This window comes from Hyperolius riggenbachi, chromosome 1 (genome assembly GCF_040937935.1).
Source record: "Hyperolius riggenbachi isolate aHypRig1 chromosome 1, aHypRig1.pri, whole genome shotgun sequence".
NCBI classification, from domain to species: Eukaryota; Metazoa; Chordata; class Amphibia; order Anura; family Hyperoliidae; genus Hyperolius; species Hyperolius riggenbachi.
The window spans coordinates 561,990,774-562,008,445 of record NC_090646.1 but is presented as its reverse complement, the minus strand read 5'-3'; the positions used below and the strand labels follow the sequence as shown (position 1 = coordinate 562,008,445).

The window sequence follows — 17,672 nt, the reverse complement described above, 5'->3', positions numbered from 1 at the left end:
CAGTGGAGAAAGAATGAGGAAATCACAGCTGTAATAAGCAGTTCAGCACACTGTACAGGGGAGTTATGAGGCAAACCGGAAGTGCCAGAGTCTGAATCATACCGAGGCCTCAGTCTTCTGTGGCTTTTCAAGATCAAACCAGGGCACAGTAAGCAAATGTGCAGAATCTGCTTTTATGATAAGTGTGAGCAAATAAATAAAACCGGCTTGTTTGACTGCTCCCTCAGTTTACTCTCACAATCTGAGGTGAGGAATATGAAAGGGGCCTCTGCTTTCTTCATTATAAATATGCTACAGGCAGCAGTGATTACTGTGCATATACTTTAGTACTTTCTAAATCTGTATTCCAAAACTAGTAGGCAGATGTTTTGATGGCATCTCAAGTGTATTTGTGTGTGACTCAGCTGCTGCTGAAGCCAGGAGATCTGCATCAATTCAAAACTGGCATGTCAGCTACACACCTGCAGACATGTGGTAAGCTGCAGAACCGGACCACTGTGTGTTACCTAAGCCTCCTGCACACTTTCTTTTATGATTGGACAATCACTGAACAATTTTACCACCTCCATGTAGTATGAGAGCCTACTTGCACAATTTGTTCATAGTATTCAAATTCTGTTAGTCCTCATACTACATTCAGGGAATACAATTTGTCAGGGATTGGCCAATTATAACTGAAAGTGTGTACCAGGCTTTTTACATACAGCTTAACCATTAGCACTTTCTCTGATCAACTAAATATGAGTGCAGTGAGTATCTTACCACTTAAGTTGGTTGCAAGCTAGCTTGCTAAACTTGCTAGCTTGCAAGCTAACTTACTTAAAGGGAACCTTAACTCAAAAAAAACCCATGAGTTTCACTTACCTGGGGCATCTACATCTGCACAGTGCAGAGAGTCCAGAACATTAACTTCGTAGGTTAGAATGGTGGGACGGTACGTCAGTCACCCGTCCCCCAGCGTATTGTCTAGGTGTAATACTGGACTTGATTCTCTTTCAACCTCCACATTGTCAAACTATCCTCCTCTTGTCGCTGCCACTTAAAAAATATCTTGCACATCTGTCGTTTTCTCACACAGGACAGTACCAAACTTCTATTGCATAGCGTGATTATCTCACGTCTAGACAACTGCAACTCTGCTCTGCATACCTGTTTGACTCTGCTACAGTCCATTATGAACTCAGCTGCACGACTCATCCACCTCTCCGCCTGCCTCTCCAACCCAATCCCCCTCTGGCAGTCTCTTCACTGGCTGCCTGTTACACAAAGGATACAATTAAAAATCCTGATGCTTTACAACTTAGCACATCCTTATCTAAAGCTGGCCACTAATGGTCCAATTTCTAGCGAAAAATCGTTCGAGCGATCAGAAATTCTGATCGGACGAAAAATCGTTCACTACACCATCAACTAACCAATCATTGCTTCCTATCTATCATGACCACCAAGAAAATCCAAATTTTCGTTCGACGAAAATTCATTCGGGCGACATTTTTTTTACTCGTTCATAATCGATGTCCACCAATGGAGATTATTTACAACCAATCCGATCAGAATTTCTGATCGCTCAAACGATTTTTCGCTAGAAATTGGACCGTTAGTGGCCAGCTTAAATAAACTTATTTCCAGATACCATCCTACACACAATCTCTGCTTTACAAACAGTGGTCTTCTGTCTTCCGCTCTGGTCACCTCTTCTCAATCCCGTCTGCAAGACTTCTCTCGATCCTCTCCCCTCCTCTGTAACTCCATCCCTCAACACCTCCCCCATTCACCCACACTTACCTTTTTATAGGCGCAATCTAAAACCTCACCTTTTCAGGCAAGCATACTCTCCTACCTAGGACACTTCAGCCACTAACCACAATTTTACCAACTATTACACAGCTTCCCTTCACCTATTCACTTATCAGTTAACCCTTTAGACTGTAAGGCTGATTGGCCAGGGCTCTCTTCCCCTCCTAATGCTGCGTTATATGTGGGCATATCTTTCACCATTATGTAAAATGGTATCTGTTGATTTGTTCATTGCATCAGCTATAATCCATCATTGTCCTGTACTGTAACTGTGACTGTAGTTTTTTATATTGCATTATTATAATTTGTGTTGTACAGTACCACAGAAGATGGTGGCGCTATATAAATCAATAATATTAATCCTCAGGTTGCTCACTTGCAGCTGTTGTAGTTTTGCTCTCTCATGACGTCAGCTTCTTTCTATTTCTCTTTAGGCATTGTCAGAGGAAGCTTTAGATGAACTTTTGGGCTCCCTTGCTGCTCCACCAACAAATGAGCCAGAATCACCGCAGTTTACTGGTCCCATAGTAACGGTAAGCGATCGTAGATATGAACTGGTAAAATTGACCTTGTATCTAAATTCCCTATTAGATCTCATAGATGGCTAGACAATGACTTGGATTTCCAGGATCTGTTCTCTAAAAAGTACTGTCTTGAAAGGAACCCCCTCTTCATTCTTGTGTTCCTTAGTTTGTCCAGCATATCCCCTTGGCAGAGAGCCCAGCATTGCCCCAAGTGTAGCCTCAGGTGCTCTTCATGCTTTCTTCATTATGTAAATGGATTAAGACGTCCCTCACAACTGCTTCTGGTTATTGTTTTCAGCTGATTGACTTATTAAGCATAATTGACCTGAAATTTTTCTTTCCCAGTTCTAATGCTGGGAAACACCATAAGTTTTTTTCAGCAGATAGATAGCTCAATAGATAATTTCCGATAGGTCTGATCTGATTTCAATCCTTTTTCTGATCGATTTTCTCATAGAAGTGAATGGAAATTGATCATAAAAACAATTGGAAAATAGATCAGAAAGTAAATCTGCCAAAAAACTCATTGTGTATTCCTAGCATAAGGGATCGTTCACAATAAAAGTTGTAGAGATCAGTTCTCACTGGCCCGCACTGCCTTTTCTCCGCTGCCGCCTGCTCTCTGCCTTCTGTACACTGTGCTATTCACGCCACTCCTGGCGCCTTGCAGCAACCTGTAGAAACGTGTCCTGGTGCATTCTTGGGGTGCTTTCTCACGGCACCATTTAGTTTTATTGAATAAAGCGGTGTCATTCCGCACCCCTCCACAGCCTGCTACACCACTGTGCCCAACGCTTGGCATCGCTGCCTGTGTGAATGGGCCCTTGCTAGTGGTCAGATCTGAGGCTGATGTTACTTGTAAAGAACATGCCAATGTATTTATTTTAAATAGAATTGGGTTAATCTGTTTGGTGCTGTCCTATAAAAAAGAATGTAGTTGACGGAGTATGCCCACAATAGACTTTAGATCATAAATACTGTCACTGGCCAAGGAACAGGTGATGAGTTTGAAGAATGTCTAGTCAGTTTGTAGATCATGTCATTGGTGTTCTGTTTGTGTGATACTCCAGAGGCCATCGCTTTAATATATCCATATCAGGGCCGGCGCTTCCATTTGGGCAATTACTCAGGGCCCCAGAACCCACCCCCCCTAACCCCCCCAAATGAATAGTAGTCTTTCCCAAGCCGCCCACTCCCGGACCCAGGCAGAGTGTTTGCAGTGGGGCAAACTTGACTGTTCAGCGGGCATGCACCGCCTTCGGCCTGTGTACTTCTGTCTTCATTCTTGTGGGCGCCTCTTCTTCCTCCATATCCCTGCAACATGTAACAGGAGGGACGGCTTTGGGGCCCCACTGGACAACCTAATACTATCTAGGTGGGGAGATGGAAAAAAAAAAGTAGTCAATTAATGCTGCAGTGAATTGGAGGGAGAAGGGTGTGGGTCGGGGTGGGGCCCATGTAAATCTTGCCAGGGCCCCATGATGGGTAGAACGGCACTGATCAGTACATTGATGCCCTCTGTCAGGTTACTGATTTCAGACATAGTAGAGTTTTCAGGGAGGAAATTAAATGCTAAAATGAAAGTGTTACACCTGGCCATTGTGTTTGCGGTGCGATGCTCCGCCCCCATCACATTGCATCGTACAAAACGTCATTCATATGACCCTGTGCAAGAGTGCGCTGATGAGGTCCTATGCATAGCGCCGCTCCTCACCCAGTAACGTACTCCCGGTAGAACAGGAAGTATGTCATTGGGATTCCTGGGTTTCTACATCATATTCATAGTCATCCCGTGCATGCACACCACCCCCGCCAACATATTTTACATTTTCTGCGTCGCCCAATGACTTTCCTTACTTTCGTCGCTGCAGAAGTCAGACGGCCCATTGGGCACTTTTGGCCCCATTGCCTTGCATTGTCCTCATGTTGCCCTGCAGTAAAACAGGATAACGCAGGGGCCTAAAACTGCAGTGAAATAGACGTTGCTGCCATGCACAGGCAGCGCACATCCGTTTTAACGGTACCTGCACACCCCATGTAGCGCACATTTGGTAAACATTGTTATGTATACAACTCGTAGATTGCCACTGCAATGTGTGTAGTGTTACTTACCTGAAAATGTTACTGCAGTTTAGTGAATGTGGCCCATTCTGCCATAGTAAGAAAACAAATCTCTAAATTGCCAAACATGTATTGTTCCGAGTGAATTGGCTAGATGAGCACTTGTACAGCCAATGAAATGGCTTTTTCTGCTGTGTTTAGTTTGACAGGTACCCTTTAATTAGACAAATAACCTAGTGAGAATGTTTGTTTTATTTGCAGGAAAACATTACAGCAACACACATTAATTATAAACCTGGTGACTTGGATATCACCCTTCCGCCGAAATACAGAGGCTTGCTGGATGTGAGTATATCATTCCCCCAGTAATATATCTTGTTTCCCAAGTCATGAGAACTGCTATTAAATAGCACAAGTATTATAATGTAACAGTAACCTTATTATATGTGTACCTTACCCAGAAGGCTGCAAGATGATGTTATTAGTTCTAGTGTTAACATTTTGTGTAGTGCTGTCCCCTGTTATCTTCAAAGCTCAGAGCTGCAGCCACTAGTTCACTATGCTTGCAAGAACATGTCATTTTCTATACATTACACAGTATGTTCCAAAACATATGTGTACATATTTCAACACACATCTTTAAAGGGAACCAGAGATGAACGATCAGTTGATAGCTTGTAAAGAATAAATGCTCTACCCGATAATTTCGCCACTCTGGTGTGCCTTTTTGAGTGCTTTTTATCCATTATTGCTCCAGGAAATATCCAATATGGCCGCCGGCTCATATTCCTTCTGCTTCCAGGTTATGAGGTGTTCTGGATGTGCTGTCTAGGCTATATGAGACTATAGACAAGCAGGGTTGCTGTAGGCTTTCATCTGTGTGCTTTCAACTTCATATTCTGGTATGCTGTGTGGCTGCCTGTAGGAAGTGTCTCTCATAGTAATGAAACTGCATACAGTAGATAATAATGATGACTAGCTGCACAGACAGAGCACACAGATCACACAGCCACACTTGTCTGTTAGACAGAGATTTTTCCTGCAGCAGCAGCCCCTCCAATATCATCACAGCTCTCAGTATGTAAAGCATGAAATTTGAGCCAGGAGGGGGAAGGCTTGGGCTTGAAAAGACTCCACAGAAGAGTGACTCAGCTATAGTGATTCCAGGTCAAAACTCGACTGAATTGTCGGTGGATTCTTATCACAGTTGATAACAGATAGATTAGACTGAGAAGAATAAAACTAAAAGCAGGGTAGGTGTTTACTGTCATGTTCCCACTGATAAATGTAATAAAATACATGACGGTGCTTCGTCTCTGGTTCTCTTTAAGCATAGCCCTCATCTATAATGCAGATATATTATTTTATTAGTTAACACAAATGGGTGACATGCTATATACATACTACATTATAATAGAATTATTGATACTGGGCTGCTTTTAAAGGGAATCTGAAGTAAAAATAAAGTTAGGATATAATGAATTGTATGTGTAGTACAGCTAAGAAATAGAACATTAGTAGCACAGATGTGAGTCTCATATTGTTTCCAGGACAGGAAGAGTTAAGAAACTTCACTTGTTATCTATGCAAAAGAGCTTCTCTGAGTTCTCAGTCAGAGAGCAATGCTATTTTCTGAAGCACTTATCTCAACCTGTCTCTCATTCTTTCTTGTTTCTTTAAATGGAAGGTGCGAGGTGTTAAAAAAAAAATCTACTTACCTGGGGGCTTCTTCCAGCCCCTGGCAGTCTGTGTCCCTCGCCGCAGCTCCAGTCCCAGCCGGTTGTCCGGGGTCCCCTCTGGTGCAGATGCCGACCTTGCCTGGTCGGGATCTTCTTTGCCTGCTCAAGCGTGTGGCCGTGCCACTCGTGATCGCATTTACTTGATCGCTTGGCTCTCCAAGCGATCAAGTAAATGCGATCACGAGTTCTGCGCAGTCGCAGAAGTACTGCTCTTGCACAGAATGCTCCATACCACGTGAGCGCCCTCACGCAGGTGCAGAAGATGCCGACCTGGTGAGGTTGACCCCGGGGCTCCGGCTGGGAACGGAGCTGCGGCGAGGGACACATAGGTTGCCAGGGGCTGGAAGAAGCCCCAGATAAGTAGATCTTATTGTTTTGTTTACACTTCTCACTTTCCCTTTAAGATTTTACTGCAGAGCTAATGACCCTTTGTATTTTAAACTATGTTAAAAAGCGAAAAAGTTCAGAGTATAGTTAGTAAACTTCAAATATTAGAGAATAATGCAATGTTATAAAAAAAAAACTATATAACTGAAAATAAAAATAAGACCCTTTTCTATGCTACTAATATTCGATGAATTATCCGTACTACACCTATAATTCATTATATCATAAGTTGTTTGTTTTTTTTGTTTTGTTTTGTTTTTTTTGCTTCGGTCACTTTAAAGGTTTCTGAAAATTAAAAAAATATGAAAGTATATTTATCCTTTAAGAATCCCCGGTGTTTCCAAACATTTTCTTAAAACCATGCACATTGTTTTTCTCAGGGGAAAGACCATGGTAAACCCATACCGCCCCCAACTGAACAGCCTGAGGTATTGTATGCAATGTTATGTATTTTTTTACTGCTTATATTTAGGTAAAATGAGTATGTAGTATATTGCTGTTTTTCTGTATTTTATGTAACCGGTAAGTAGTTTTGAATAAGTAACAGATGTAAATGTTTGTTACTCAGTGCTAGCTGTTCTGGCTGTCAGGGTGGCCTGTATTTCATTGTATAGCTATAGATGGGGTTGCTGAACAGTTAAAGAATTGCTGAAGCCACCCTGATAAAAGAAAATTAGATGCTCACCTACAGTATGTAGAGGGAAGGTTCTGGATCCCATAGAGCATTCCCAGGCCTCACTCCATGCCCTCGTTCCACCATTGTCCACCTGTGAAAGTCCGAGTCTCGATACTTCTTTGAAGGCTTTGGAAGCACTCTTGTCCCTGAGTGTTTCCGAAGCCGGGCACATCCCTATTGCACATGCGCGAATACAGTATGGACCCGCATGTCTTTAGAAGGACTCAGGGACACAAGTGCTTCCAAAGTCTTTTGAGGATTCCCGAAGGCATGTTTGGCCAGTTGGTCGAATAAGTTCCATGGGGACCAACAGTGGACCGAGAGAGGAATGGGAAGGCTCTGTTGGTTCCAGAACCTTCTAACTATACAGGGGAGTAGCTAACTTTATTTTTCAGGTTCTGTTCAGTTATCTATCAGACAACCAGCCCAGGACTTTATACACATAGTTTATCCACAGTTTCTACATTATTATTAATATTATTATTATTATTTATACAGCGCAGGCATCTTCTGCCTTATCACTTAACTGTCCCTCAGAGGAGCTCACAATCGAATCCCTACCTTAGTCATATGTCTACGATACAAACACTACACGATACATACATAGTCTAGGGACAATTTTAGGGGGAAGCCAATTACCTTATCTGTATCTGTATGTTTTTGGCATATGGGAGGAAACCAGAGTGCCCGGGGGAAACCCGCACAGACACAGGTAGAGCATACAGACTCTGTGCAGATAGAGCCCTGGCAAGTGTGCTAACCACTATGCCACTGTGCTGCATACAATTTCACCAGTGTAGTTTTCTAAAGAACAGCAGAACTAGATGTCACTGTGGGACATTTATCAAGAGTGTCTGAGACAAAATATTGGTTGGTTTTAGAAATCCTTGCAGAATTGTCTCAGACATCTTAAGAAATCACTAAATAGTGCAGTTTCCTTCTTAAACTGTTAGGAATAGGAGGAGTTAAGAAGGTCTCTCAGACAGTGCAGCCTGTGAGGTAAATTGCTGTTGCTGAGGTATCTAACACATCTGCTGTACTGACACAGGCAGAGTCATAAATGCAGCAGGGGGGAGGAGCCCTTCACAAATCATATCTAGCCTGCACTGCCGCACTATCTGGAGAACTGCTATGAAGCACTTCTTAATCTGCAGCAGTTTAGGAATGGATTTGCACTTTTCTTAACTGTAGTGCAGCTCTAGAAATCCACGCTAAACGGCTGCTATTACATAGGATTTGAGAAGTTTCATACTATCATGCAGAACAGTTTCTCTGACAGTTAGAACAGTTTTAGAAGAAAAAACTGTCAGTAATGCATTGATAAATCCCCCCCCCCCCCCAACACACACACACACACACACACTGTTTCTTACCAAAAATAACTACCACTGTTTAACATTTTGCAAAAGTATCTTCCTTCTCTGTCCAGCTGTTTAATAGTCATTGCTGAGTATTGCAATAACAAGTATATTTTCTCTTGCAGCCATCAATGAGTGACGCTGATCTCGTTGATGAGTTCTCAAAAGATTTTGAATGTTCGCTTTCTCCTGCTGCCGAGACCCCGGCTCCTCTCGCTGCTGCCGCCGCTGCTGGAAAACCCAAAGTATGTGGCACACTTTTATTCTTTCTTTCAATAGGATTGTTCAGTGGAAAATGGTAGCATTAATAGTGGTTAGGTATACAGTACAATAACTTCACAGAAATTGTACATTTAAGGGTAAAAGTTCAAACTGAATAGATAATGTGATTGAATTTTCATAAAGTGCATACAAAGTGACTTATGCTGGATACACACGGTGCATTTGCGCACTCGATTTCCCGCTTGATTCCCGTCGATTCGGTTGTTTCCAACATGTCCGATTTGGATGTCGATGGATCGTTAGGTCGATTTGGCATACTTTGCATGCGAATCGACCTAACGATCCATCGAAATCCAAATCGGACATGTTGGAAATAAACGAATCGACAGGAATCGAGCGGGAAATCGAGTGCGCGAACGCAACGTGTGTATTCAGCATTAAAAACTGAAAATTGCTGCATTTACAAGGTATCTGTTCTAATTGAGACTGTTCTTTCTTTAGTGCAATGTTGTTATCTCGTATGTCCACACTGTGGGCAAACCTGATTGTCATAGTAATTGCAGCTTACACCTTGATAATTGGTAGGATTGTCAATGTCTTGTGGACTAGATGTGAGCGGGCAGACAGTGGTCAGTCACTGAGGGTCTATAAACTGGTGGAGCAGGTAGATTCCCTCTTTAAAAAAGAAAAGAAAAGAAAAACCAAAGCAGATTTTTATGTATACATTCAGAATAATGCAGTGAATACATGTGAAAAACCACCTGAACTGAGGATTGAAAGTGAAATTCCACCTCTGTTTAGAAAAAAGTAGTCCTTTCAGTTCTGCATTACAAATTGCTAGGATCAGTGGCCCATATTATTTACATTTGCTTACCTTGTATATTTAAATTCAGATGCTCAGTTACTCTGCTCTGATCATACTAAAGCTTGGTACACGCATCTTGTTTTGATTGGCCAGTTTTACCACTTCCTTGTATTATAGAGCTTCCCTAAACAATCTGTTCATAGTAAAATTGGTAACAATTACTTGACTCAAATAGTAACGGAACCAACTAGGGGGAATGCGTTACTGGATCTGATCATTTCTAATAGACCAGATAATGTATCAAATGTGCAGGTTCAAGAACATTTGGGAAATAGTGATCACAACATGATAACGTTTGATCTGGTGACTGATAGGCCACGGGGCAGCGGGACCACTAAAACTATGAATTTTAGAAAAGCAAAGTTCAATCAAATTAGGCAGGCACTAAATTTGGTGAACAGGGATAATGTACTACAAGGGGAGGACACTGAAGGGAAATGGCAAGCTTTTAAACTTATTCTCAATCAATATTGTAGTATGTATATCCCATATGGAAACAAAATGTCTAGGAATAAAAAAAGGCATCTATGGATGAATAGAAAGGTTAGGGATAAAATGAAGAGGAAAAGGAATGCCTATAAGGTCCTAAAACAGGAGGGGACCGAGGCTGCACTAAGCAATTATAAGGAGTGCAATAAAAATTGTAAAAAATAAATTAGACTGGCAAAGATCGAAGCTGAAAATCAAATCGCTAGGGATATCAAATCTAACCCAAAAAAGTTTTACAAGTACATCAACTCTAAAAAAAAGAAAGGTTGACTGTATAGGACTCCTAAAGGATGAGGGTGGGAACTCAATGGTGGATGACCAATGTAAGGCAGAGTTATTAAATGCTTTCTTTGCTTCTGTCTTCACAAAGGAAACAGCACTGTTGCAAATTACAGAGGCAGAAGAGTCTCAATCTTCTAACTGTAATATTAAATACTTAACGCAGGAAGAAGTAAAGGCAAGACTAAATAAATTAAAAATAGACAAGGCACCTGGCCCAGATGGCATGCATCCTCGGGTCCTAAGAGAATTAAGTTCAGTTATAGCTAAGCCCCTTTATCTTATCTTTTGTGACTCTCTTGCAACTGGCAGAGTCCCAGTGGATTGGCGTACAGCCCACGTTTTCCCATTATTTAAGAAGGGCAAAAAATCTGATCCAGGAAATTATAGACCTGTAAGCTTAACATCAGTTGTATGCAAACTATTTGAGGGGTTACTAAGAGATACTATACATAACTTCATAGTAGAAAATAATCTTATTTCTCAGCATCAACATGGGTTTACTAAAGACAGGTCCTGTTTGACTAACATGCTCAGCTTTTATGAGGTAGTGAATGCTAATGTGGATATTGGGAATGCTGTAGATGTGATATACTTGGACTTTCCAAAGGCCTTCGACACTGTTCCACACAAATGTCTGGTGCAAAAGTTGAGGATGCAAGGACTGGGGAAGAGTTTGTGTGCATGGATAGGGAACTGGCTAATGGACAGAAAACAAAGAGTTGTGGTCAATGGATCGTACTCAAAATGGGAGACTGTTAGCAGTGGGGTCCCACAGGGGTCTGTACTGGGTCCAGTGCTCTTTAATTTATTTATTAATGACCTAGTAGATGCAGTAGTGAGCAATGTTGCTATTTTTGCAGAAGATACAAAATTGTGCAGAATCATCAACTCTCAGGAAGATAGTGTCATATTGCAACAGGATCTGGATAGGATGGCTATATGGGCACATACATGGCAGATGAAGGTCAATGTTGACAAATGTAAAGTCATGCATTTTGGTCGTACCAATGGTCTAGCACCATACAAAATAAATGGGATACAGTTGGGGACATCAAACTTGGAGAAGGACTTAGGAGTACTCATCGACAACAAGTTAAATAATCGTACTCCATGCCAAGCTGCTGCAGCTAAAGCGAACAAAATTTTGGGATGCATTAAAAGGGGAAATAAAAACTCGAGATGCTAGCATAATATTGCCCCTGTTTAACTCTCTAGTAAGGCCACATCTGGAATATAGAATTCAGTTCTGGGCACCACATTACAAAAAAGATATTGCAGTTTTAGAGCAGGTGCAGAGACGAGCTACAAAATTGATACGTGTAATGGAAGGTCTCGCTTACCAAGAAAGGTTAGATAAACTGGGTTTATTTAGTCTAGAGAAAAGACGCCTTAGAGGAGATCTAATTAACATGTATAAATACATCAGAGGGCAATATAATAGCTTGGCGGATGAGCTTTTTGTCCCTAGGCCTTCTCAAAGGACTAGAGGACATGATCTGCGCATGGAGGAAAAACGTTTTAGCCATTTATTTAGGAAAGGGTTCTTTACAGTAAGAGTGATTAAGATGTGGAATGCATTGCCACAGGAAGTCGTTATGGCAAACTCTATACCTGCATTTAAAGGGGGCTTAGATGCTTTCCTTGCGTTGGAAGACATCCATGGCTACAATTACTAGGTTATGCCTAATGATGTTGATCCAGGGATTTTATCTGATTGCCATCTGGAGTCAGGAAGCTATTTTTCCCTTTTGGGGCTAATTGGACCATGCCTTGTGGGGTTTTTTTCGCCTTCCTCTGGATCAACAGGGGTATGTGGGGGATGGGCTGGAGTTGTACTTTGTACTGGTTGAACTCGATGGACGTATGTCTTTTTTCAACCAAAATAACTATGTAACTATGTAACACTGGTAAATTTGGCCAATCAAAATTGGATGTGTGTGCACTCGGTGAAGTCTGGGGGTGTCAAGAGCTTCCTCCCAAACAAGCAACCATGGTTCCTGGACTGTGCAGCTAATTACTGGGGCAGAAAGAGCTTGGGCTGTCGGTACTTAAAACTTGTGTAACTTGGGCTTATTGCCTGTCCTAGACATTCATAGCTGGCCACAGATTAGAACTGGTAGGGTCATTTTTAATAATCAATTGCAAAAATGTGTGCAGCCCTGATACAGGGTAATAGCAAATATTTATTAAGAGTGGACATTCTCTTTTAATCTAAGACTCATGCTTCAATAGGTTCACGTAAGCTCTTGGTTTAATGCCTGCGTTTCTGTCTTTTCAGGACACTACAAAAGACAAGCAAGCTACAGCTGATGTGGTTGTACCTTCTGCAGCATCTACTGTGAAGGCTGCCGCACCCCCCTCCACAGCAGCTCCCTCTGTACGTACCCTGTGGTCAGACTAGGCCAATCACTGTGTGTATCACCCTGTATACCTAAAGCCGAGTTCCTGACAGGCAGAGAACTATCATTTAATTAAATAATTTTTTGTATTCCGTCAGAATAATTAAATACAGGTAAAATACAACTAGATAGCTGTTTCTGATTTTCTGTCAGCTTGTTGTTATCATATTCAATTATGTTTGGCCAATCTCAGTTCAATGTTACCACCTCCATGTAGTATGAGGGTTTACCTTCACAATCTGCTCATAATATTCAATATCTGTTGACCCTTGTACTGCATGGAGGTGGTAAAATTGTTCAGCGATTGGCCAACCATAACTGAATGTGTGTACCAGGTAGTACCAGGCACTGGAATGAGAGGAATGGGAAAGCTCTATAGGACCCAGAGCCTTCTGTCTCCATGGGCGAGCATCTGCTTTTTTTTTTTTTTCACTTCAGACTTTCTTTAACCCCCCTGGCGGTATGAAAAATTCCGCCAGGGGGCAGCGCAGCAGTTTTTTTTAAATCATGTAGCGAGCCCCGCCCGCTTCGATCCCCTTCGGCGATCTCCGATCAGGAAATCCCGTTCAAAGAACGGGATTTCCTGGAGGGCTTCCCCCGTCACCATGGCGACGGGGCGGGATGACGTCACCGACGTCGGGACGTCATTGGGAGTCCTGATCCACCCCTCGGCGCTGCCTGGCACTGATTGGCCAGGCAGCGTACGGGGTCTGGGGGGGAGGGGGCTGCGCGCCGCAACAGATAGCGGTGATCGGGCGGGGGCCGGCAGCGATCAGAGTGCTGGCGCAGCTAGCAAAGTGCTATCTGCGTCCAGCAAAAAAAAAATGATGTAAATCGGCCCAGCAGGGCCTGAGCGGCACCCTCCGGCGGCTTACCCCGTGTCCAGCAGGAGGTTAAGGCTGGGTTCATGCTTATCATTGCAAAAAACTGAAAGTGTTTTCACATGTAGTTTTTGCGTACATATTACCCCAGCTCATGCAAGTCAAATGAAAATGCGTTTTCACAATTTGCACTTGAATTTTAATACGTGTGCACCCTGCCTAAGAGAGGAGATTATTATTGCTGAGTGGACAATTTATCTAGTAAGTAAATCTACACGATAGACAAGATCCTGCTTTTCAGTTGCTCAGCAGCTTGTGAGTTAAAGAGGAACTGTAATGACATATAGTATAGAGTGCAATAAATTATTCAGGTTTCTCACTTTATTTTAAAGAACAACTGAAGTGAGAAAAATATGGAGGCTGCCATATTTGTTTACTTTTATACAATACCAGTTGCCAGGCAGCCCTGTTGTTCTATTTGGCTGCAGTAGTGTCTGAATCACACCATAAACAAGCGTGCAGCTAATCTTGTCAGATCTGACAATAATGTCAGAAACGCCTGATCTGCTGCATGCTTGTTCAGGAGCCATGGCCAAAAGTATTAGCGGCTGAGGATCAGTAGGATAGCCAGGCAATTGGTATTGTTTAAAAGGAAATAACTATGGCAGCCTCCATATTCTTCTTAGTATGATTAGACCCCATATCCCTCTCATTATAGTTGTCCTTTAAATATCCTGTTTTCAGCATCAGAAATCCTTCTATAGCTATATATTTATGTAACCCTGCCCTCCCACTGAGGCTAGTCCTATGCTGTTAATCATGTGGAATGCTCCCCACAAAGCATTCTGGGAGACCGGCTATATTTTTGTACTGGCTTCGGAATGCTCAGCACCATCATGCAGACATCACCTGCAAGTACTAAACCTATTGCTTACTGTGATAAATTTCAAGTAAATCAGGGAGAGGAAAGATTTTAGAATGGCCAAACCCTGTCTAAATAAATTTATAAATTAATATTGTAAAACCGTAAGCAATTTTATTGTTATTTAAGTTACAGTTCCTCTTTAGCACACCTGCCAGGTAACGGATCGCCAGCTGCCTTGGGTTTGCCCACTGCCACATCCTCTTGTGTGTGAGCAGAGATTTGCATTAGGTTATTGTTAATACAACATCCACAACTTATACTAATCTCAGACATGGACTGCTTGCGGTTGGATATAAAAGCTCAGGCATAAATGCTTCCTCACTGAATAGTGGAATGATCAAGGGCAGCAAATGCTGATATTGTTTTGTATTTCTTGTCTTCAGGCTAGTGTGGATGATGCATTAGATGCCCTTATGGACACTCTAGAAGGCCCAGAGTTCAGTGCTCCAGAATCTCCACAGTACACGGGTCCAATTATTACGGTAATTATTATTCTGTGTGCGCTGTTATCTCTTCTCCGGAGAGGAAGATTAAAAAAAAAAAAAGACTTATCACATCATTATATTAACCTTCTGGGGGCCGCGCGTAGTAAAACCTATGCCGCACTTGTGGCTGCCTAAGCCTGATGCACTTGTGGCTGCCTAAACCTGATGCAGCGTAGGATTTACCCCACTTGCTTTGAGCACTCACGACGTGATTGTGCACACCCGAGAGGGGAGATTAAGCTGTCATATGACAGCCGACATTTCCTTCCACTGATCAGGAGCCATGGCGATTGGCTCCTGATCACTACGATTGCCAGCCGATTGTAGTGATCACAGAAAGCAGCGGTGGTAGGAGGGGAAGAAGAGGACCAGTACTCACCTTCCTACCGTTCCCCTGGCGATCTTCACTCCCCTCTGCTCTGCCCGGCATCTCTGCTCGCTCTCCCTTGACATCATCAAGCCGGGACCCGGAACTTAGCTGCAGTACGAGCAAGGATGCTGGACGGAGCGGAGGGGGTAGAGCTGCTCATTGTTTTTGAGCCTGGAAGGTGAGTAAAGGCTGCTGGCTAGACTCGGGACACCTGGCTATACTGTGGACACTCATGCATAGCTATCTATACTGGGGATACAGCTGCCTGGCCCTCCAAAGGCGCCCCTGCCCATATGTAAAATGCACCGGTTCTTTAGGGGGGTTAGGCCGCCAGTCCCCAGAAGGTTAAGTCGATTCCATTACCAGTACATATGAATGTAGGATAGTATATGAATGTTGGGACTTTGGGTCTTTGTCTTGAAGTTACTCCTGTGCTGGTATTGACACAACAGTGGTCAGATTCAGGCTGCTTTGTAGACTGACCATTAGGCCTTAACAATTTTAGAAAAAGATTAAATCAAGCGATTTCTGTCCGAAATCACGATTTTGGTTCACAATTTTTTTTCAAATGAAGCTTTATTCCCCTTCTGTGCCTCTCTGTCCCTGTCTCTCTCTCTCTCTGTGCCAGCTCTGTCTGTCTCTGTGCCAGCTCTGTCTGTCTCTGTGCCAGCTCTGTCTGTCTCTGTGCCAGCTCTGTCTGTCTCTGTGCCAGCTCTGTGTCTGTCTCTGTGCCAGCTCTGTGTCTGTCTCTGTCCCTCTTCTGTGTCTGTCTCTGTCCCTCTTCTGTGTCTGTCTCTGTCCCTCTTCTGTGTCTGTCTCTGTCCCTCTTCTGTGTCTGTCTCTGTCCCTCCTCTGCGTCTGTCTCTGTCCCTCCTCTGTGTCTGTCTCTGTCCCTCTGTGTCTGTCTCTGTCCCTTCTCTGTGTCTGTGCCCGCTGTGTCTGTGCCTGCTGTGTCTCTGTGCCAGCTCTGTGTCTGTGTGCCAACTCTGTGTCTGTGTGCCAACTCTGTGCCCGCTCTGTGCCTGCTCTGTGTCTCTGTGCCTGCTCTGTGCCAACTCTGTGTCTGTGTACCAGCTCTGTGTCTGTGTGCCAGCTCTGTCTGTCTCTGTGCCAGCTCTGTCTGTCTCTGTGCCAGCTCTGTCTGTCTCTGTGCCAGCTCTGTCTGTCTCTGTGCCAGCTCTGTCTGTCTCTGTGCCAGCTCTGTCTGTCTCTGTGTCTCTGTGTCTGTCTCTGTGTCTGTCTCTGTGCCTGTGCCTCCTCTGTGTCTGTGCCTGTGCCTGCTGTGTCTCTGTGCCAGCTGTCTCTGTGCCCGCTCTGTGCCAGCTCTGTGTCTCTGTGCCAGCTCTGTGTCTCTGTGCCAGCTCTGTGTCTGTTTACCAGCTCTGTATCTGTGTGCCAGCTCTGTATCTGTGTGCCAGCTCTGTATCTGTGTGCCAGCTCTGTCTCTGTGTGCCAGCTCTGTGTCTGTGTGCCAGCTCTGTGTCTCTGTGCCCGCTCTGTGTCTCTGTGCCCGCTCTGTGTCTCTGTGCCCGCTCTGTGTCTCTGTGCCCGCTCTGTCTGCTCTGTGTCTGTGTGCCAGCTCTGTTTCTGTGCCAGCTCTGTCTGTGTGCCAGCTCTGTCTGTGTGCCAGCTCTGTGTGTGTGCCAGCTCTGTGTGTGTGCCCGCTGTGTGTGTGTGCCCGCTGTGTGTGTGTGCCCGCTCTGTGTCTGTGTGCCCGCTCTGTGTCTGTGTGCCCGCTCTGTGTCTGTGTGCCCGCTCTCTGTGACTCCTCTGTGCCCGCTCTGTTTGTCTCATGCGGGACTGAGCCTGTGGAGTCTTGCGTATGAGGGCGGCAGGGGGCGGATAAGTTTAGAGCACCAATCACTGACTTTGCATGACGGCAGTAGGCAGAGCCGTAACGTGCATAGCGTAGCGCAGCTTCAGCCAACGACGATCCTCTTCGTGTATGAGCTCTGTATCTGTGTGCCAGCTCTGTCTCTGCCCGCTTTGTGTCTCTGTGCCCGCTCTGTGTCTCTGTGCCTGCTCTGTGTCTCTGTGCCCGCTCTGTCTGCTCTGTGTCTGTGTGCCAGCTCTGTTTCTGTGCCAGCTCTGTCTGTGTGCCCGCTCTGTGTCTGTGTGCCCGCTCTGTGTCTGTGTGCCCGCTCTGTGTCTGTGTGCCCGCTCTGTGTGTGTGTGCCCGCTCTGTGTGTGTGCCCGCTCTGTGTCTGTGTGCCCGCTCTGTGTCTGTGTGCCCGCTGTCTGTGTGCCCGCTCTGTGTCTGTGTGCCCGCTCT

At 44.1% G+C, this 17,672-nt stretch overlaps 1 protein-coding gene across 1 annotated transcript in view; it reads left to right on the top strand.

Annotated features, from left to right (window-relative positions):
* Positions 1-17,672, top strand: part of CAST (calpastatin) — a 242,816-nt gene that overhangs the window by 193,451 nt on the left and 31,693 nt on the right. Inside the window, exons 16-21 of the mRNA XM_068247496.1 lie at positions 2,232-2,330; positions 4,644-4,727; positions 6,889-6,936; positions 8,668-8,787; positions 12,679-12,777; positions 14,929-15,027. Coding sequence (XP_068103597.1) covers positions 2,232-2,330; positions 4,644-4,727; positions 6,889-6,936; positions 8,668-8,787; positions 12,679-12,777; positions 14,929-15,027 — 549 coding nt within the window. The remainder of the gene's footprint in view (positions 1-2,231; positions 2,331-4,643; positions 4,728-6,888; positions 6,937-8,667; positions 8,788-12,678; positions 12,778-14,928; positions 15,028-17,672) is intronic.